The sequence below is a fragment of the Rhincodon typus genome, chromosome 3 (genome assembly GCF_021869965.1).
Source record: "Rhincodon typus isolate 14 chromosome 3, sRhiTyp1.1, whole genome shotgun sequence".
Classification (NCBI taxonomy): domain Eukaryota; kingdom Metazoa; phylum Chordata; class Chondrichthyes; order Orectolobiformes; family Rhincodontidae; genus Rhincodon; species Rhincodon typus.
Window position 1 is genome coordinate 92740765 of NC_063334.1, and position 21328 is coordinate 92762092.

General features: G+C 40.9%; 1 protein-coding gene across 1 annotated transcript in view; it reads left to right on the forward strand.

Moving 5' to 3' along the window:
* Positions 1-21328, forward strand: part of atg10 (ATG10 autophagy related 10 homolog (S. cerevisiae)) — a 526624-nt gene that overhangs the window by 466791 nt on the left and 38505 nt on the right. The window contains exons 4-5 of the mRNA XM_048594947.1: positions 2989-3124; positions 8495-8592. Coding sequence (XP_048450904.1) covers positions 2989-3124; positions 8495-8592 — 234 coding nt within the window. The remainder of the gene's footprint in view (positions 1-2988; positions 3125-8494; positions 8593-21328) is intronic.

The following is a 21328-nucleotide window of genomic DNA, read 5'->3' on the forward strand; positions in this document are numbered from 1 at the left end:
TGGTTGAGAACTAGCCGTGCCTGTAGCCAAGTTGTTCAAGTGTGTTTTCAGGATTAGCACCTTTCGAACAACAGTGTGAAAAATTGCCCAGGTATACACCAAGCAGCATGAATCCACTTTAGCTTTGGCTCCATCAGTACTCTCAACCATTGACAAAGTGAAAGAAGATCCAGCTAGACAATCAAGTCACCAATAACTTGTCAGTCAGTGTCGGTTTAGGTTCCACTAGGACTGCTCAACACTAGACATAATTACAGACTTCACCCACAGAAGACCTCCACTCCAGTGCCTGGTAAGAATGGTTACCCAGAGAAAGCTGCCAGGGTCATGATTGACACAGTGGTACCCATGGATGAGAGCAAGTGCAGCCTGAAATTGGGCTCACAAGATCAAAATTTATCATGAGCCTATATATACTGAGGATAGTATAAAACAAAACATGTGCTCTGTTTTTGTCTGGAGCTTCCATTTCCTCATGGATGTCACACAAAGACCTGGACTGTGTGTAGTGACTGGGTATGGTATTGAACCTATTGTCACGAGGGCCCCTCCAGTTCCATTTATAGGTACTGGCATCTAGGGAAGGACAATGTTGGAATCATTGCAGCTAGCCAGGTTTGGCCCTGCAGCTGTGGGGAAATGGTTACAGAAAGTTACATTGAAATTGCCCTGTATTTCACAAATACAAATAGAAGTTGATGTTTGGTTAAGTTTATAAATTGGTATTCTGATTCAGTCACATCACTGTACTGACTTGAAGCAGCCAAGTTATTAATGGTTTCCAGGCTTTTGCCACTGCAGACAGGCAGCTGTTAACATTACTTCATACAGTGCTTGAAAGTCTGCTGTTAGTTACACCACACTAGCGATCATGCTTGAATCCCACTTAATTATTCTGTTGCTACAGGCTATAGGACACAATAGAGGAAAGGGATCTGGGAATATTTGTGGATAGCTCACTGAAACCAATACCACAGTGTGCGGCAGCAGTGAGGAAAGTAAACCCAATCTTCGGCTGGATAGTTGCAGAGCTCGGGCAGGAGCTGATAATAATTGTACACAGACTGTTGGTATATTTCTGATGCTGTGCTACAGTAAGAATATTCAGTAACAAGGGAACGTGCAATAAAAGACAAATGTACATGCCAAGATTCTGCTTACAATGAATCTAACTTTGTCTTTCGATTTTAATTTAAGTATTTAGTTTAAATATCAAAAGTCATTACTGAGACCCTGAGCTGTGTACATTTATATAATTGTCATTTATGCAGCTGTCGACATGTTACCTACATGAAATGGTCAAATCCAAAATCAACTTTGCATTAAAAAAAACTGAGATTTGAGTAGATTTGAGTAATCAGAGTGAAAATAAAGTAACCAGGGTGAATATCAAACAAATGTGGTGCAACTGTATTAATGCTACACTCAAATTTCCTCAGTTTTTCTTTTATGTCTATCTATTAATTTGTGCAGCTGAATGCATCTCCTTGTAATGGTTCAAGCCCAGACTAGCAAGCAGAATGAACAAATATTCTGCAATTCCATTGGTTCAAGTTGGATGTAAAAAATGATCTTGAAATTTCAGTCCTGGATGGAAAAAATGCTATTTTTCTGCGTTATTTTAAACTGATTTTTTTGGCAGCAGCAACAGCTTGAGTGCATACAGATCATTTAATGTGGTGAAACATCCCAAGTCACTTGACAGGACATTATCAAATAAAATTTGATAACAAATGACATCAGGAAATGTTAGGGCAGTTGCCTAAAAACCTAGTTGAGAGGAGCATCTTAAAGAAGGAGCGAAATGTGGGGTGTTTAATGAGGAAATTTCAGAGTTTCAGGCTCTGGCACCTGATGGCACGACTACCAATGGTAGAGCGATTTAACACAGGACTGTTCAAGACACCAGATCTGAAACAATGCAGACATCTTGCAGTGTTGTGGGATTTTACAGATATAGGGGGAGCAAGGTTTTAGGGAGGTTTAAAAACAAGGATGAGAATTTTTAAAATGATGTGTTGCAAGCTTGGAGCCAGCGTAAGTCACCAAATACAGGAGTGAGAGGAGAATGAGACTCTGATGTCGTTCAAGCAGTTTGATGGATTAGAGTCAAGGGTTCTTTTTATTGACCTCACTGAGACATGCTTATGTATTTATAAACATTATTTAGATTTTTATTGCATCAGTGTAAATCATATTAACATTGAATTCTGAAACTGTTTCCACATTTGCATCTTCTGCTGTGTCTAATGTGCTTGAATGAATGTTACATGGCTTGAAATTTTGAAGATTTTCATATTTAGTGAGAGAATATTTGGTACTATTTTCACATTTTCCTCAGGCCTCAATTCATTATGCTTCATTTTACATACCTGCTAATTTGTTTGGCAGTGCATTTAAAAGTAAGTTGAGCGATACAAATGGTCTTAACTTTGGTTGCGTTTTCCTATCATAGAAGATTCCTCTTCCAGGATGCCAAATATATTCCGTGTAACTAATTTACTATGTTGAGTGATGACACCTTTTTAAAAGGAATGTATTTGCTTGTGTGGTTAGGTTTTCTAGGTCTTTGTGTTTGACTTGACAGATTTTGTGTGTTTCACCAAATTTAGTGACTTCTCTTGGTTATCGAAGACCATGATTACAAATAATTGTTATCATAAAAGCAATTGTGATGTTCCAAAGTAAAAAAAAATAGATGTGTAATTAATATGTCAAAAGAAAAGCTGAGGATGAACATTTTGGTCGTGAATTCCTTGTCATAATTATCGATGACAATTGGATATCAATTATTTATAAGAAGCTACTTAATGGCCTTAAGTGGAGCTCCTGGACAGAATGTGAAGTCTTTCATGTAATCTTTAAAACTTATAAATAAATATTGCAAAATGTTGTGTTTGGAGACATTTTATCAGATAACTTTGTAAACTATGAGTTTCAGTTATAATGGCTGAGTATGAAGTTATGAAATGTTTTATCTTTATTTAGGTTGATATGAAGAATGTTAACAGTGACATTGAGGAAGCCCAGGTCACAACATCTGAACTAATTCGATACGAGTACCATGTTTTGTACTCCAGTAGTTACCAGGCACCTGTACTGTATTTCAGAGCTTGTTATTCAGGTATGTTAAACTCAACATCAGGGAAATTTAAGGTTCTGACAATGTAATGTTTAGCTGTCTAATGCTTTAACTTATGTTCCCCTTGCCCATTTTGTAAATAACATGGCTGACACCTAGGACCTAAGCTTTTCTGATCCTATTCATTCCTGTTCTCTGGCTTTAAAAAATCCTTCCCTTCCCCAACATCAAATTCTCTTGGCTTGCCTTGTTCTTTGGCTCCACTTTCTGTTATTTCCCCTTTGAATAACTTTCCTTCACTTTCCCCAAACCCCATACACTGCCCCACCAATATGGCGCCAAGACCGCTGAACTAATAAAGTTGCTGCAAAAAGAATGGAAGATTATGATGGGATGAGGTAAGGTGAGAGGAGACTCATGTGAAGGATAAGTACCAGTAAAGCCATGTTGTGCCAAATGACCTTGTAATGATCCAAGTGGATGGTAATACTGGACAGGCCAGAGCCCAGAGTGAAACCTGGTGGAAGTTTTATTTTTGCTATCTGTTTTCCATGGTGGTTGGTCATCCTTGCAATCTGAACATATTTACAAAACGATCCTAATGTACTTTTAACAAAAGAACATCAAATACTTATTACACAAAAGAGAAACAAAGAAACTATTTACAGTTAGAGGTATTTGAAATTGTCTTATTACAAATATCAGAAATAAATATTCAACCCTATTACCCTCAACAATAATGGTACAGGTACTCTAACCTCAGGGTCATCCTGTTTCTAATTCAAAAGTGTTTCAGTGGGCACAGTTGTCCTTGACTTCTTCTCAGTGAAGTTCTGCATTTCATGTGATGCTACCTTTGTTAGCTAATTTCTGTTCCAGAGACTCTTATCAAACAGCTACTACAGTACATTTCCTCCTTAACATGTGCTCCTTAAATGCATGCATTCAACAGCCTTAAAAGATGTCTTCCTCTCTGACACTTTACAGCCTCCTTCTTCAGGAGTTTTCTCTTACTAGTAAGTCACTCAGGACTTATTCTCTTCTGCCCTGATTGTTTTGGAGATTGCTATTCTAATAGCACCCTTGCTGCCAAAGGCTTGTTTTCTCTCTGTCAGAAACCTGAACTCTGTCTAACTGGATGGTTCTGGGTGGCTCTGTCTTTCTAAATGGAAGCTTGTTTCTGTCTCTGTATCATTATGTTGTAGGACACCTTGTTGCTAGGCAACAGCCCTTGCTTCTCTCTTCTACCCTTATTTTCTGAAGCATGGAACTGTTCACCTGCAGGTTTTTTTCTTAAAGCCTTATTTAAATGCAAACAAAATTCCAGACAGCCCTGGTGTTGATGGCTTAACTCTTAAGTTACACAAAAACTATAGGCTAAATTGTACCACATATCAACAAAGTGTCATTTTCATTATGTTTCATGAAGAGTTTCTGTCCATGCGGCCTAGTGAGTTCTCCCCACACAAAGTCTGAAACTTACCTCATTAACCAGATACCACTCACCTCTGTGGCACCCTGCTATCCCAATTCTCCCACTTGCCGTAAGCAGAGGTACTTTCTATCACCAGGATATAAAGGATTTATCCCTTTATCCCTGGTACTGGTGCCATCTTTGATACCCCCACCCATGCCTCTGGTTAAGTGCAGCAGTTCAGAGTTGCCCTTCACCATCAGTGTTAGTGACACAGAGGCACAAATCAATGCTTCTTGTAGGAAATAGGTAGCATAGCTGATACTTCATTGCACATACAACCATATATTATGACACCATTTGCTGTTTAAGGACCTGACTGTACAGCGTATCTGACCTCAGCCACATCCTATCTTGTATCTCTAAGTAATTGCTACTCTTTCCCCAATGCCCACTGTAGCCCAGCATCTTGTTGTGGTTAATGTGGGAGCATCACATGCAGGGAAGTCTTCAATCGTTTCAAAATGTTCACTTTTATTCAGGAAACCAAAAGCGATCAGAAATCAAACAATAAGAAGCTGCATTTGCCTCTCAGAACAGAAACAAATTGCTCGCACATTGAGAAAATAGACAATTTGGTAATAATGATTGAATTGGGCATCATCAGCATGGATTTGTGAATGGAAAGTTGTGTTTGACAAACTGTTTGAGGATGTTCCTAAAAAACTTTGTTAAGGAGAGCCATTGAGCTTAGTTTATTCTGATTTTCAGAAGCTTTTGATAAGATCCCCCACAGGAAGTTGGTTAGAAACATTAAAGCACATAGGATAGGAGTAATGCACTGGCATGAATTAATGATTTTCTAATGGCGGGAAAATAGACAGTAGGAATAATAGGGCCATTCTCACATTGGTAGACCGTGACTAGTGGGGTATTGCAAGAATCTGACGAGTGAAGAGTGGCAGATGGAGTTTGATTTGGATAAATGCAAGGTATTGCATTTTGGTAAAACAAACAAGGACAAGATTTATACAATTAAATATAGGGCTTTGGGCAGTGTTGTAGAACAGAGAGACCTACGGGTTCAAGTGCACAATTCTTTGAAGTTAGTATAACATATAGACATGGTGGTTAAGATGGCAATTAGCATGCTTGCCTTCATTGCTCAGACCTTTGAGTATAGGAGTGGGTCATTATGTTGAGGTTGTACAGGATGTTGGTGAAGCCTCTTCTGCAGTACTGTGACCAGTTCTGGTTGCCCTGCTATAAGAAGGATATTATTAAATTGGAGAGGGTTCAGAAGAGATTTACCAGAATGTTGCCAGGAATGGAGGGTTTGAGTTATAAGGAGAGGATGGATAGGCTGGGACTTTTTTCACTGGAGCATAGGTGGTTGCCGCTGACCTTATAGAGGTTTATAAAATCATGAGGGGTATCGATAAGGTGAATGGCAGGTGTCTTTTCCCAAGGCTTGGGGACTTCAAGTCGACAGGGCATATTTTTAAGGTGAGAGGAGAAAGATTTTAAAAAAACATGAGGGGCAATTTTTTTTTACCCAGAGAGTTGTTCATGTGTGGAATGAACTTCCAGAGGAAGTGGTGGCTGCTGGAACACTTCCAACATTTAAAAGACATTTGGATAAGTACATGAATACGAAATGTTTGGAGGGATATGGGCCAAGCACAGGCAGGTGGGACTAGTTTAGTTTGGAGTAATGGTCGGCGTGGATTGGTTAGACCAAAGGGTCTGTTTCCGTGCTGTATGATTCTAACTCTATGACTGTATAATCAGTACTTGGGCCCCAGCTGTTCACAATACATATCAATGAGTCAGATGTGGCAACCAAATGTAAAATTTTGAAATCTGATACAAAGATGATACAAAACTAAGTGCGAATATGTGCTTTGAGGAAGATGTCAAGCTGCTTCAGGAGGGTTTGGACAGGGCTAGGGAGTGGGTAAAACATGTCAGATAGAATATATTGTGGAAGGATATTCCAATGTGTAGGAGAAACAGATGTGCAGAGTATTTTCTAAGTGGCAGGAGGTTGGAAACTGTCGATGTTCAAAGGGACCACAGAGACCTTGTAGGTAAGTCACTGAAGGCTAATAGGCAGGTTCTGCAAGCTATTAGGAAGACTAATGGAATGTAAGCCTTTATTGCAAGAGGATTTAAGTACAGGAATAGTGAAGTCTTGCTTCAGTTGTATAGGGGCTTAGTTAGAGTACTGTCATACTGTGTGCAGTTTTGGTCTCCTTATCTCAGGAAAGATACTATTGCTATAGAGGGATGCCACTTGAGTCTGAAATGCGAAGAAAGTTTTGTACTCAAAGGGTTGTAAACCTTTGGAATTCCCTGTGCTAGAGGACTGTGGAAGCTTAGTCTTTGAGTATGTTTAAGACAGAGATTGATAGATTTCTGATAACTAGTGGTCAGAGCATTATGGGAAAGGTGTGGGCAAAGGCACTGCTTGATCAGCCATGATCATATTGAATGACTTAGACCTGTTCCTATGTGTAAGATTGACGTAATGTAGTACCATACAGCAACATGTTTATTCCTATGACTGATGACTGCTGACAAACATGATAATCTCCCTGGCTTTCTGTTTGTGTTAAACAGAAGTACTGCAAGCCTTTTAAGGTCTGGCTGATGGGCCAGAGCCCAAAGAAGGCAAGGAAGGATGCTGTGAGCATTCAGTTGTCACAGAGTGAGTATGCTGTGAGTGAGCTACCCTGAGATGTATCCTAGCCCAATCCATGAGGTGGCTGCCTGTCCCTGTGGACAAAGTATCCTTGTAGCAGCATTCTATTAAAAGGTGCTGGTGCCCTCCAAAGCCCAACACTGAAGTGCAGAACCATATTGTAAGTGGATCAGAGATGTGCCATAATGGCGCAGTGAGCCTGGTATGTGGCAGATGCCAATGTTCATGGACATGGGATGCATGCAGTTGCTCCCATTGGAACGTGGCCCGAGACCCGAGATGCTGGTGCAATGACCCCAGAATGGGGACCTGTGGGTATAAACAGCAACCTGGAATTCCCAGATACCCACTCTGACTTTCATGTTAGGAATTCTCACTGTCTAGTTTCTGTCCGGTGGGTGAGAGAGTGGGTGACTGCATATTAATGAGGTAAGATCAAGTATCATGAGGGTATCGGTGAGTAATATTTCATGCTGATAAGCCTCTTGCCATTCAGTAGTGAAAATCTCGTCCCAACTTCCAAGACTTGGTTGGAAAATGTGACTTTTTGGTCTCAATATCAAGAAGGGCCTTTCTGGACATTCTGCTCAATTTTCCCAAATTTCTCCTCATAACCCACGTCATGTAGGGGCTGGGGAGAATCCATCCAAAGTCACCCCTACTTAACACCTGCATTATAGAGACACATCAAATTTAATACATTGTTCTCTCTATCGAACCCTGGTCTCTGAATTATTATAGTAATGATTATATCATGATCTTTCTTCACAGCCTATTTCTGTAAATTCTAAGCAATTCTCTTAATTTATTAATGATTTCCCAACACTCCAATTTCTCCTGTTAATTCTCTGTTCTTACTGTTTCTTTGAGGACTATATATGATAATAATGCGGGCATAAGAAAGAAACCAAAAAAGCTAGTGTGTGTAATCTAAATGCTGAAATTAAATCCTGTTAAATCACAAAGAAGTTTCAATAGGCCTGTTTTCTATCAGTGACAACTCTTTTGCAGTTTTGATGAAAGGTCAAAGACCTAAAACATTAAGCGTGGTTTTATTTTCATCAATGCTACCTGTCTTGTTGATTATTTCTAGCATTTTCAGCTTTTATTTCAACTTTACAACAGCTGCAGGTCTTCTTTTGCACTGGTGCTTTTGTAGTTGTCTGCGACATCTGTGAAAAGTAAGGGTTTAGAAGGGGATCTCACAGAATGCAATTTATATGGCATTGTCCTAATGTTGTTCTTCACTTTTCAATAGAAATGATTTTTAAAAGTTGCATTTTTAAAATCCTAGATGGAAAACCACTTACATTGGAAGAAATTTGGGAGAATGTGCATGAATGTTACAAAGAGCGACTTTTTCAAGGACCTTGGGATACTATTACGCAACAGGTAATTAATTAGACATTTGTCTAAACTATTAAATATTAAAATGACCTAATCAGTTCTATGCATCCATCAGTGGATTGGAGCAAAGTAATTATTCTCACTTAAGATTTGTAAACAGTCACAGTTCAGTTTACGGCCTTGACTCTGTGATAGAGCTGCAGAAAGTAATATCCTGTCTGCACTTCAGCCAACCCATGATGCTTTATGTATCCTCCATAGGCCCTTGGATCACTCAATGTCCCACCCCCTCAAACATACTCTCCATAGTCACTCAGACAATACTCTGATTCCACGCAGAAAATATTTTGCATGTCTCAGTGATTTTTAAAAAAAGCACTCACCATCCAATACATTGGTTCAAATATGGACAGAAGAGGTAAGATCCAGAGGTGAGGTAAAAGTGACTGACCTTGACAGCAAGACTGCCATTGACTGAGTGTGGCATCAAGGATCCCTGTCAAAACTCAAATCAATGGGAATCAGGCTGAAAACTCTCCACTGGTTGGAATCATACCTGGCACATAGGAAGATGGTTGTTGCAGTTGGAGGTCAGCCATCTCTGCTCCAGGACAACATTACATGTTAGTGTCCTAGACCATCCATCTTTAGCTGCTTCATCAATGACCTCCCATCCACTGTATAAGGTTAAAAATGTGGATTTTTGCTGATGACTGCATAATGTTTAGCAACATTCTCTATCCTCTGAAGCAGACCATGTTGAAATGCAGCAAGACCTGAACAATATTGGGGTTTTTACTGACAAGCGGCAAGTAACATTTGCACCACACAAGTGCCAGGCAATGTCCATCTCTAACAAGAGAATCTGACTGTTGCCCCCTTGAGATTCAACGGCATTGCCATCAATGGGTACATCCTGAATATGTGAATAAACATCCTGGGGTTACCATTGACCAGAAACTGAACTGGACAAGCCAAATAAATAGTATCTAAAAGAGCAGGTCAGAGGCTAGGAATCTTGCAGCAATTAATCACCACCTGACTCCCTAAAGCCTGTCCACCAGTGTTCCCTGTAATACTTTTTCCAAATGTGCAGGTCTAAGAGGTCCATGAGTGGGAGCAACTTCTGGGATGTCTACTGTAGTCTCATTTCCACATTGGGTGCTAACATGTTGTCTGAAGTCGAAGCAGTTGAGCATCTTCCCCCATTACAAGGAGATGCTACTCTTCCATCAGGACAGCTTTGGTTGTCTCATATCATCATCAATGTTTGTGCCTAATGTTGCTGTCATAACCCAGCGAAACATAGACCTAACAATTGAGGAATGCAATCAAAACATTAACTTTGTCCAGTGAAGTCAAAGGAAGAATAGTGGGATAGCCACACTGCGGACTTGACAGTAGCAACTTTATGGAAGCAATGCAGAAATGTGGTTGGACTGTGAAGGATGTAGGAAGGAAATACCTTTCCCCTGTCTGGAGTGTCTATTGCCAAACCAAACAGTCTTGGTATATGAGTAAGGCAGTGCCCAACTCTGCATTGAATCTCAACATTCTTCAGAGGGATAGAACAGAACTGTTTGCATTTTTGCAGCCAGTAGTGGTAGAAGCACAGTAACTGAGGATGCTTAGCCATTGCAATGATACACTCAAGGATTCTAATGTTTTGCAGGACTGTAGAAGTAGTGAGGGATTAAGATAACTGCTGACATTGGGTTGGGAGGCGAGAGAACTGAGGAGTGTTCTCCAGCGAGTTCCCTATTCTTCCTCCACTTTGCTTGAAAAAGGCCCACGAAGGGTCATTGTTCACAGGAGCGCACGCTATGTTACAGCTATAGCTGTGTACAGTTACCGCAAAGGCCAGGCTTGTGTAAGCAGTTTGCTTCCAAGTGGTCACATTACCAGCACATTACAATTACAAACATAGTCTTCATTGCAAGCAATAGTGCAAAATGAAATCCTCAGTTATTGTGATGTGTTGCATTGAGAAACTACTGGCCTCTCAGCCAGCTGGTGTACAAAGGACATAACATCAAAAGAATCATGCAGCTCATGTGGTTTGAATATTCGCTTGTAACTGCCATTTCTGCTTTGTCAGCGTATAGCCCCACCATCTTCCTATTTGTGAGCCCTATCTTGTGAAGGCTCACCTTCACATTCCTCCGTCAGAGACTGAGGGGGGAGATTTTAGAGATGTAAAAAATTATAAGGGGCATAGATAGGGCAGACAGGAAAAAAACTTTTCCCCTTGGGGGAGGGATCAATAATTGGGGGCATGGATTTCAGGTAAGAGGCAGAAGGTTTAGAGGGGATGTGAGGAAAAGTTTATTTTCACGCAGAAGGTGGTGGAAATCTGGACCTTACTGCCTGTAAGTGTGGTAGAGGTAGAAAGTGTCATTTCATTTAAGAAGTATTTAGATGTGCACTTGTGATGCCAAGTCAATCAAAGCTATGGGTCAATGCTGGTAAAAAGGGTTAGAATAGTTAGGTTCTTGTTTTTGATTAGTGCAGACTTGATGGGCTGAAGGGCCTTTTTCTGTGCAGTGTACCTCTATGACACTTCCTCCCCTAAGAAAATCCCCTTTTGTCAAGTGAGCTTGCGGGTGGCATAGCTAACAGTGATGATGAAGGACACCCTGCCTGGAATAAATTGCATCAGCCTGCCTGAACATTCTATATGTCGGATCTTCATTTTCAGCAGGCGTGCAGTCTGCTCAGTCATGGCAGGCAAATGCAGAATCAGAGCTCAAGACAGTGTCGGTTTGTGGCTTTTTTGAGAGATGTTACCAGCCTAGTTTTGGGGGAAGATCACCCTTGTCCCTGAGCAGCTAGCCTGACTATGCAATAAAGTGGATTGAAAGATGCAGGCTTCCTACTCCAGAATGTAGGAGTTGTGACAGCTCCTTTTGATATACACTGGGGAGGCAGAGACCTGGTGGTATTATCGCTGGACTGTTAATCCAAAGACCAAGATAACATTCTGGATTCGAATCCCGCCACGGCAGATGGTGCAATTTGAATTCAATAAGTATCTGGAATTAAGAATCAGGAAAAAACCCATCTGGTTCAACCTTGAAGAAGTTATAACTCCATCTGGTTCACTAATGTCTTGCGGGGAAGGATACTGCTATCCTTATCTGGTCTCGCCTACATGTAGTTCCAGACCTACAGCAATGTGATTGACTCTCAACTGCCCTCTGGGCAATTAGGGATGGGCAGTAAATGCTGCCTAAAAACAACACACCCATCCCTGAATGAATAAAGAACTACCCAGAGCTGCAGTATTTGGCTGGTGTGGTCACAAATGATGTGAACATTCAGGAAGTGGAGCTCTTTCCTGTTGACAGACGTTGCTGGTTGATGATAGAGTGCTCTGAATGCTATGTGGATGCAGTAAACTGCAATGGGAAGCACACTGTGGTAAGGAAGCTCACTGCCCTGGCTGTTTATCTGCCTGGCTCCCAGAATCCAAGGGAAAGTGAATAGTTTGGTGTATTTTAGCAAACAGAGCATCAGTCTCCCCCCAGTTTCATTTGCATGGATGCTTGCAATCTTCTGTAGAGGTCTTTAGTGGCTCTCTAGAATGATGTAAGATATAACTACCTGGGACATCCTGAGGAATCTTCAGCATTGTTTGTCTGTCAGTTGCAGACCATTGCTCCAAGGCCTGGAGGTGAGACATTGCCTCAGTTGTCATGCTTCTGCAAGCTGGCCCACAGCTGGTTGTAACAATCTTCACCTCCAATTCCACTTGCAAGTTGATCAGAAGAATGTTAGGCTTGATCTGTATCATCATGCTGTCAGGAGGTCTGTAAAGGCAGTAATTTAATGCATATGGTCATCTTCCTATTTGACTCCTGCAAGTCATTTATGCTCCAGCTAAGTCTGAGGGATGAATTGAATGCATTCCAAAAGCTTTGTTTCTTTGTGTGTACCTGAGACATCATGAGATGGCAGTCAGGTCATAATGTACTGTGGCTCCGTGACTCCATGAGATTTTGTTGGAGTGTGATATGAGTTGACTTGATTAGCTGGTTATGTGGAAATTGATTTTCTCGTGATTCTCCATCCACTGGACCCATGATTAATGAGGTACCCTTCAATCAGCTTGAAAATCAAAGCTACAACTCAGAAAAACATACTCCTCCCACTTTGGGTGTAGCCTCTTCAAAATCAAAAGAGAATTCACTGTTTGCCTGTAAAGTTATGAGGTCCAGCCATCCCTTGTCACACGCCAAATGCCTCTTATTTCCTCCTTTCCTCACCAGTTTGCTGCCCCAGTTGCTTCCACACTCTGCATAAATGTAACTGCCTGTGTCCTGCCAATCCCGTCCATGTGATGTTTGATTCCCATTTTTGCCCTTGGAGTCTATCACCATCCAAGTTCCATTGTCCCTCATGAACTTGCGCCATCTCCTGATCGAGGCCAGCTGTAGCTTCACTTTGTTTGATCCTCCCCATGCACCCCAACCCTGACCTACCAAGTCTCTCATCACAACAAATTCCCTCCTCTGACTGTCACTATTTCCTCTGCAGCACTGTATGACTAGACAAGTTCCCAAACATGGACTGCCTACAGCAGGGACTGAAAGTAGCCCATTCGCAAACAAGCTCACCCACTTGTAGACCGCCTCCCAAGCCACCTCCTACCAAGCCCCTCTTCCCCCTCACCAATACGACAACCATCTGTAGACCATCAGTGATTCACCCTGCCATACTGACAGTAACCCACTCCAACAAACTGTGGCTGCCCACGAAAAGACTGTGATCCACCCTAATCCCATCAACCTTCTTCCCCTTTTCTATTTATGTATTTCTGCACACTTCTCTCTGCCCTCTTGTCGTGCCTAACATGGACCATGTAACACAGGTTACTTTCTCCTTGGATTCTGTGACCATACTTGTAGACCCTACAGCTCAACTCAGCAGAAGCATCCTTCAAACTTTTACTACTACAAAGCCAAAGCAGCAAATACTTAACCCAAAGTCCAAGAAGATAGCTGAATATGCCTTCTATATTGTGATTGTGTATCCGAAGAGTTACATTTATTGATTGGGCTGAAGTTAATTGGGAAGGCCAACTTAATTTCAGCATGTTGGGTTTTTAATGAGATGCTCATGCATGCAGATAAGCTTCTCAACATCTGTTTATCGTAAGGGTGACCTGCCTTTTTGAGGTCAAAGAAGTTAATTGCCAAAGTTCATCTCCATGGAGAGAATCTGACTTTTTGACTCTCACCTGATTAATTTCACCCACCCACCACTCTTACCTCCTCTAGAATCTGAACATCCTGCCCCATATACCAGCAGCGCATAGCAACATTAGCAAACAGTTGGACTGAAGGTAACAGGGTGGAATCTGCCTGTAGTCTGTTTACCCCCATTATATGGTCCCTAGCTGATGGTGCCTCCAGAACTCAATTGACATTTTGGACTTGAAGTTTTTGCTTATTATTTGCACTCGAACAGCTTCCTCAAAAGTTAACCTTCTTTATCTACGCTGAATGAAAAGGAAGACCCATGACTTTTCCTTTGCTGAAACCTCAAAGCAATTTGGTTCCCTGCGTTATGGTATTATGCTGATTCCTTCCTTAAGAACTTTAAACTATCCATTGATAACAATCCTGCCCAAACTAGAACATTGTTTCTTATTGGGATACTTTTCGTCAAGACTCCTGGATGGGATTTTCAGAGAAAGATTACAGCCTAATGTGACTCTCTCTACTTAAATCTTCCATGTGTTTTTCTTTAATGGAAGTTTTATTTTGCCTTCCTGTCTTAGTCTTTCTGACCTCCACCTCCACCATCTTCTTCCCCACTCTGTGGATTGGAAAAGCAGGCCTCTATTCTTGTGCTACACTGATATTCCTGTGGCTTGTTTCAAGTAAGCATGCACAACCCATATCTACTGTAAAATTGCATTGTGGTATAAAGCTTTACCCCACAGAGCATTGCTCACTGGCATCAATTTGACAAATGATGAAGAAACTAATCTTGATTCAGTTTTGAGATTAGCTTGCTCTTGTTGTTTGTCTATTGACAACTAATATGAAGGCAAAGTCCTGCAGATGTTACAGATGTAACATAAAAACAAAAAGTGCAGGTCTCTACCAACAGTTCCAGTCTCTTGTGATATGAATTCATCATCATGTGCTTATATACACATATTTCAGCCGTGGTCAATACAACACAATACAGCACAGGAACAGGCCCTTCGGCCCACCAATTCCTGCGCCGATTCCTAATCCTTATTTAGACCAGCTACTTATTGCCCGTTTGCGGTTTCTGCCCCTCTGTTGGCCTCCCGTTCGTATGTCTTTCAAGATAAGCCTTAAATGTTGCTGACATGCCTGCTTCCGCCACCTCCACTGGCAGTGTGTTCCAGGCACCACCACCCCCCACGCCCCACACACCACCCTCTGTATGAAAAAGTTTTGTGTAACTTCTCCCCTAAACCTTCCACCCCCCGCCTTACCTTGAACGTGTGCCCTCTTGTAGTTGGCCCTTCCACCCTGGGAAAAAGCTTCTGAGTATCCACCCTATCTATGCTTTTCATAATTTTGTAGACCTCTATCAGGTCGCCACTCAGCTTCCGCTTTTTCAGTGAAAACAATCTGGGTTTATTCAACTACCCCTCATAACTAAAACCCTCCAGATCAGCAAACAGTCCTGTCCTATTCCAGTGAAGCACAACACAAGCCGGAGGAGCGACAGTCATTTCTGATCAGCACTGTCTAGCTTCTATACTCAACAATTGAATTCAACAATTTCAGACCATGAACTCTGCGCTCCAGTTTGAATTATTTCTCTCCCATATGCCAGTCCATATTTTGTCCTTGTGCTTTTGCTTTTAGATAGAGCTGCACTTTATTTTACTATTTACACTGACTGATGTTTTGTTTCATCACTGCTACTGTTGATGCTCCTTTCACATTTTGTTCTGTGACACCTGTGTTCTAACATATCCCTGACCTTCCTTTCTGTCCTCCTCCCTACATTTCAAAGCATCACATTTCTGCCTCTCCTGAGTTCCAAAGAATCATATTGAACTCAGAACTTTAACTCTGTTTGTCTCTCCACAAATGCTGCCAAACCTCCTGAATTTATCCAGCACTTTCTGTTTTTACTGAAGGTTAGTTTTTGGCACTGGCATTTCTTTACAGCATTTAAGATATATGAACTGTTTCTTCTCTCTATACTTTTTATGGAAACCTTTCCTAAATTGCACTCTCCTGGAGTTTTGGCAGTTACTGCCCACAGTGCAAGATGTAGCCAATCAAGTTACAAAATCCAGATTCCTTGTTTAATCCTTTATAGCTAAAACTAATTCATGTCCAAGCACATCATAGTACAGGTCCTGCCATTAGTAGCCAATTACAAAGCTTGTAGACAATGTTATTCCTCCCTGGGTTTAGGTCCAGCCGTTGTCAGTAACATGGATTCATGAGAGGCATTGACCAAACAGTTCCACATGCTGCAGATCAAACTACAAACAACTTTACAGATTGGGCTGGCTGTTCCTGTAGCTGTGAATGTCACTATTATTAACAGTCAATGCCAAGGAATTTTCCAGGCCACTGCAAGAGACATCTGCAAGATAAACCCCTTGACAGTTCAGAGCTGCATAGAGAACAGTGCTGACACCACAGTTGCCAGGAGAAACATCTTTATCACATTCCCAGCGGGAATGAGGCACCAAGTTGAAGGGACACAGAACTGTTGCTGTCTGGCGGACTTCCCATGACTGGATGGTGTTCCAGATGGAACCCATGTGGTGATCAGGGCTCCACATGTGAAGCTAAATGCATGCATCATCAGGATGTGTGCCACACTATGAATGTGTGATTGTTTCAGAACGCAGAAATCTCATCCTGTTAAAATTGCCTAGTTAGCAGCAATTTTGGCAATGCATGAACTGATCTTGAATAGGAAAAGGGTTTGTTTTCATTAGTGTTGCAAAAATGGTAATGCTGTTTTCCTCCTGAAAAGGCACAGATATCGATGCCTGTTCTAAGTTTTATGAGGACCTACCAAGAGCCTGATGGTCATAGTTCCTAATCTGAAACAGGTCTAAACTAATACTGATAAGTCAAATGATGTCCTTTAAGCCCTCGTCATTCTCAGCCGTCTCTAACCACTTCTGCCTGACAGATGCACTATATGAGCAATTTCGACTGATAGAGAAGCTGATTCACAGCTACTATTAGGTTGAGCTGGATGGGGCTATGGATGCAAATTCTGAGAATCAGTTAAGTTTTCCAAATTGATCTGAATTTCCACTATGTAGCAACCCCTGTTCAGAAATTGGCCTGAAATTGTCCAAATTAGTGCAAATGATTGCAGGATCTCAAGCATGAACTACGTGAAGCAAAAATCATGTTTCCATGATCTTCTGTGGCGGTTTACAGAACACCAGACTGAAATATTTCTATGGCCACAAAATTAGACACACCCTGATCAATTTAATCACCATTGTAAGTTTCTGCTTATTGCACCCATTTGAGGGCCTTTGAGAAGATTTTTAAAATTAGGTTCTTGTTTTGTTAGGCATAACAGCAATAATAGGCGCCCAATTAAAAGCTTTTTATATGATAGAATTTACTAAGAAAATACTAAATCCTGAATTATTCTGTACTTTTTTTTTAAAAATCCTAACAGTTACTTAAATCTGTGTTGTTCATGGATGGTGGTCTAGGGTGTCTGATTAACATTAAGTTTTTTTTATGATAAACCTATTTTCATATGTGCCTATCAAGCTGCAGTAAATTGCCATTTCTAAACATGTCGAGGAATGTCATTTGTTGCAAAGTTAGTTTTTTTTTAAAGAACTGCATACTAAAATGCAGCCCGGTCGTGTTGGTTTGTGGTAGATTTTACTCTGGATTTAGCACAAATGAGTTTGAGCAAAATAAAACTTTTTAAAAGTAATACTTGAGTGCAATCTCTTAGCCTCATGCATTGCTGCTATTTTCTGCAAGTACATTACCTGCTGCTGTGCACTGTTGCTTCTCCGACAGGCAGCTGTACCCCTGATTTAAGTCATACAGCTGATATGTATGTTCCCAAAAGAGTGAGCCTTTGCTTTGAGTAACTCAGTACAGGCTACAAGCTTGCCAACTGGATTATTTTCTTTCTTCTTCCATCACTCTTCTTCTTACGTAGTCTTTCAAGCTCAAGGATGACTTTCTTCCACTCTGAAATTATAGGTTCTGAGGTGACTAATCAGCCCAGTGCTAGATCTGCACATCCTGCTACTGATGGGCAGCTGTTGTTTGAAGAAATGGGTGGGTGGGACGCTTGTGTTTTCACACCCTCCTTCAGCTGTTTACACTTGGCCTCTGCCTGAGCCTGTTGAAGATACTCGAAACGATTGGTATCTTTTCAGATGTTTTGTCTCCAGTCTTGGGCAAGAGGTTTCCATGAGTTAGGGATATTGCACTTTTCAGGGAAGCTTTGAGGATTTCCTTGTCCTCCTTTGCCCTCCTGGTAACCACCTACTGTACCAAAGCTCAGAGAAGGGTGTTTAGTTTGAAATTTGGTGTCAGGTATGTGGACAATGTGGCATGCCCAACATAGCTCACTTATAGAAATCAGCAGGTCTGGCAGCGTCTGTGAAGGAAAATCAGAGTTAACGTTTCGTGTCCGGTGACCCTTCCTCAAACCCCTTCCTTTGAGGAAGGGTCAATTGACCCGAAACATTAACTCTGATTTTTCTTCACAGATGCTGCCAGACCTGCTGAGCTTTTCCAGCAACAATGGTTTTGTTCCTGATGTACAGCATCCGCAGTTCTTTTGGTTCTTACAGAAATCAGTGCCTGAAAACTGGGGCTGATAGCCTGAAAGAGGATTGGAGCTCCAGTCCTGCCGATGGATTTACAGGATTTTGCTGAGACATCGCTAGTGATATTTCTCAAGCAATTTGAACTGTCCAATCAACCATATCATAATAACCACTGACAATGGAATCCAATGGATCCTACTCTGCTCCTCCAGTTGGCTGCTGTGCATGTGCAGCCCTGCACTCACTGCCCATTGTACACCCACAGCACAAGACTTGTCTGCCATCCACCTCACATTGCCCATTGTTTTGCAAGCATGACTGACCCCATGCATCACTCACACGGTAATTAATTCCGTACGCAAGAAAATTATGGACAATATGTCACTTGTGTGTTAGAATTTCTGGGATTTTTTTGCTTAACTTCCTTGTACTTTTCTTCCTTCCAACTCACAGGTAAAATGTTTGCTAATCTTGAAAGTTAAACTATTATTAATGTTGTGTTCCTTTGGCCAGGGAAATGTGTATAGTGTGACAAAATAATTGATGCTTTACAATCAATGACAATGATGGAAAGGTGTTTATTATTTCAATAATTTAGGTGCCTATAAATTGACCAACTTTCATGTTACTCATATTTTCAGAGTATAAAATCAGACATAAACTAACATACAGTTTCAAGTTAAAAATTAAGCCTTGAAAAGTTATAATTTAAGATCTGTTTCGTATAAACCAAACAGCAAACTTTTCATCTTAAGTATATTTTCCAACACAGAAAATGCATTATTAACAAGCCCATGTGAGGAAATTAATGGCACTAATTCTACACATATTTTTGATGGACCAAATGATGTTCTTTCAGTTGGCTTTTGTCTCAGTGGGAATCTCCCTTGAGTCCTCATTCATCCATTTTATGTGCACCAGCATTCAGTAACTTAACTGCTTTTGTTTTAAATACTGTAAATCAATTATAAGATGCAGCTGTTTAATGAAACTTCTGAAATGTTACTAGAAATCTCTGTGGGCATTTCCTAGTGGCTCATAATGACACCAATTTACCGCACCTGGCAAGGTCTACTCACACTGAAAGGAGCAATTCTCAAACTGACTGAAAACTGTTAACCCTTTCAGTCTTTGCTGTGCCTCCAAGAGCCTAAGAAATTAAACATACTTTTTGTTTGTGAAAGATATTACATGTGATCCCTAATTTCTCAGCCACTGCCAGTGCAGCATTAATTGCTAATTCTAGTATGATTCTTTATGCTCATACAGAACTTGAGTATTTCTGATAAAAGATGTATTCTGTTGAAGTTTTTTATCTTGTTCTCATCAGGACAATTTGCAAGAATACCAATTCAAGGGGAAAGTCAACATTCATACTGAATGAGAGGAGAATGCTGATAGGTAGAAACATTGCCATGGAGGGTATTGATGTTAATTGCCAAGTGAAATAACTGTACAGAGGCTGGTATCCCTTCACTGAATCACATTTTATTTACATGTGCACAATGGACAGGCTGTGACCAGCCAGTTCAGGGTCAGTCTGTGAAGTCAGGAGATTCTTTGAATTAAAACTGAAAGAACTGTAGATGCTATAAACAAGTACAACAACAGAAATTGTTGGAAAAGCTCAACTGGTTTGCCAGCATCTGTGGAGAGAAATTAGAGTCAACTTTTCGGGTCCAGTGATCCTTCCTCAGAACTGAACGTAGCTAGGAAAAAGTTCTGAGGAAGGGCTACTGGACCCAAAACATTAACTCTAGTTTCTCTCTACAGATGGTGCCAGACCTACTGAGCTTTTCTAGCAATTTCTATTTTTGCTTTTCTGAATCCCCTGTTTATATCTGTCAGCCAGGGCTCCCTCATTGGCCCAGGTTAACAAATCTAATCAAGGATCTCATAGTCATAGTCACCTGGTTCCATTCACTACACCAAGCTTTCCTTAAATTTTAAACTAGGCAGTTTGTCTTGGATTGGTCAGGGTGTTGCTTTAAGAAATTAATCAGCAAATGAATTTCATGTACGGGTGCCATGCATATACTTGTTCTTTCTACCTACAAAAGACATGGGTCCATGGGCTAATATATGTAGCTTCCAGTACGTGCAGGTGCACATTGAGAGTCTGGCTAAGTTGGTTGTCAGCATAGCATTTGTCAGGCCTATCCAGCAAGCATTGCGAGTTTTGCAAGTGCAGTTTGGTTGGTATGATGAACTTTTATAAATTTCAAAAATATACTTTATTCATTAAAATATCTTATGTACGTACATAGTCACGAAAGCTGTTCTGTCCAGTAGCATATGGAGAAACAAACAAACATTCGAGTTTGACTCTCTCAACAAAACAAACCAAAGACATTTCTTTCTTGTACAAAACTATATTTAAATATATTTGAGACACTGGGGAAGTCCGATAACTGAATGGACCTTCATTTAACTTTGGCAGAAAGATGGTGGTCTTTCCCCACTGCGCCTTGGTGGCAGCTGCCCCAAGTTTTACTGCGTCCCTCAGCATGTAGTCCTGGACCTTGGAATGTGCCAGTCTGCATCACTCAGTCACGGTCAACTCTTTCAACTGGAAAACCAACAAGTTTTGGGCAGACCAAAGAGTGTTTTTCACCAAGTTGATGGTCCTCCGTGGTTGGTATGATCAATACCTTGCTGTTGCAAACAGCAAAAGGATATGTTGTTTGATATGAGCTATCCTTTGGGATGTACACTGCATACCTAGCATTACACCGGAACTGACTGAATGTTTGTTTTGCCCTCAAGTTGTTTTTTCTTTGTGAATTGTCCTGATGAATGCAAGATGAAAAGCTTTGACAACATGTCTTTTTTCATCAATAACACTCTGCCCTATCAACTATTTATAATATGAATGTGGTTCTTCATTTATGTATTATTGTGGATCACTGCACATAGTTTGTTCATTTTGTGGCTCGAGTTAATAATCCTTTGTTTTACAGATTTCATCTGTTGAATTTGAAATGTTATTATTTTATTGGA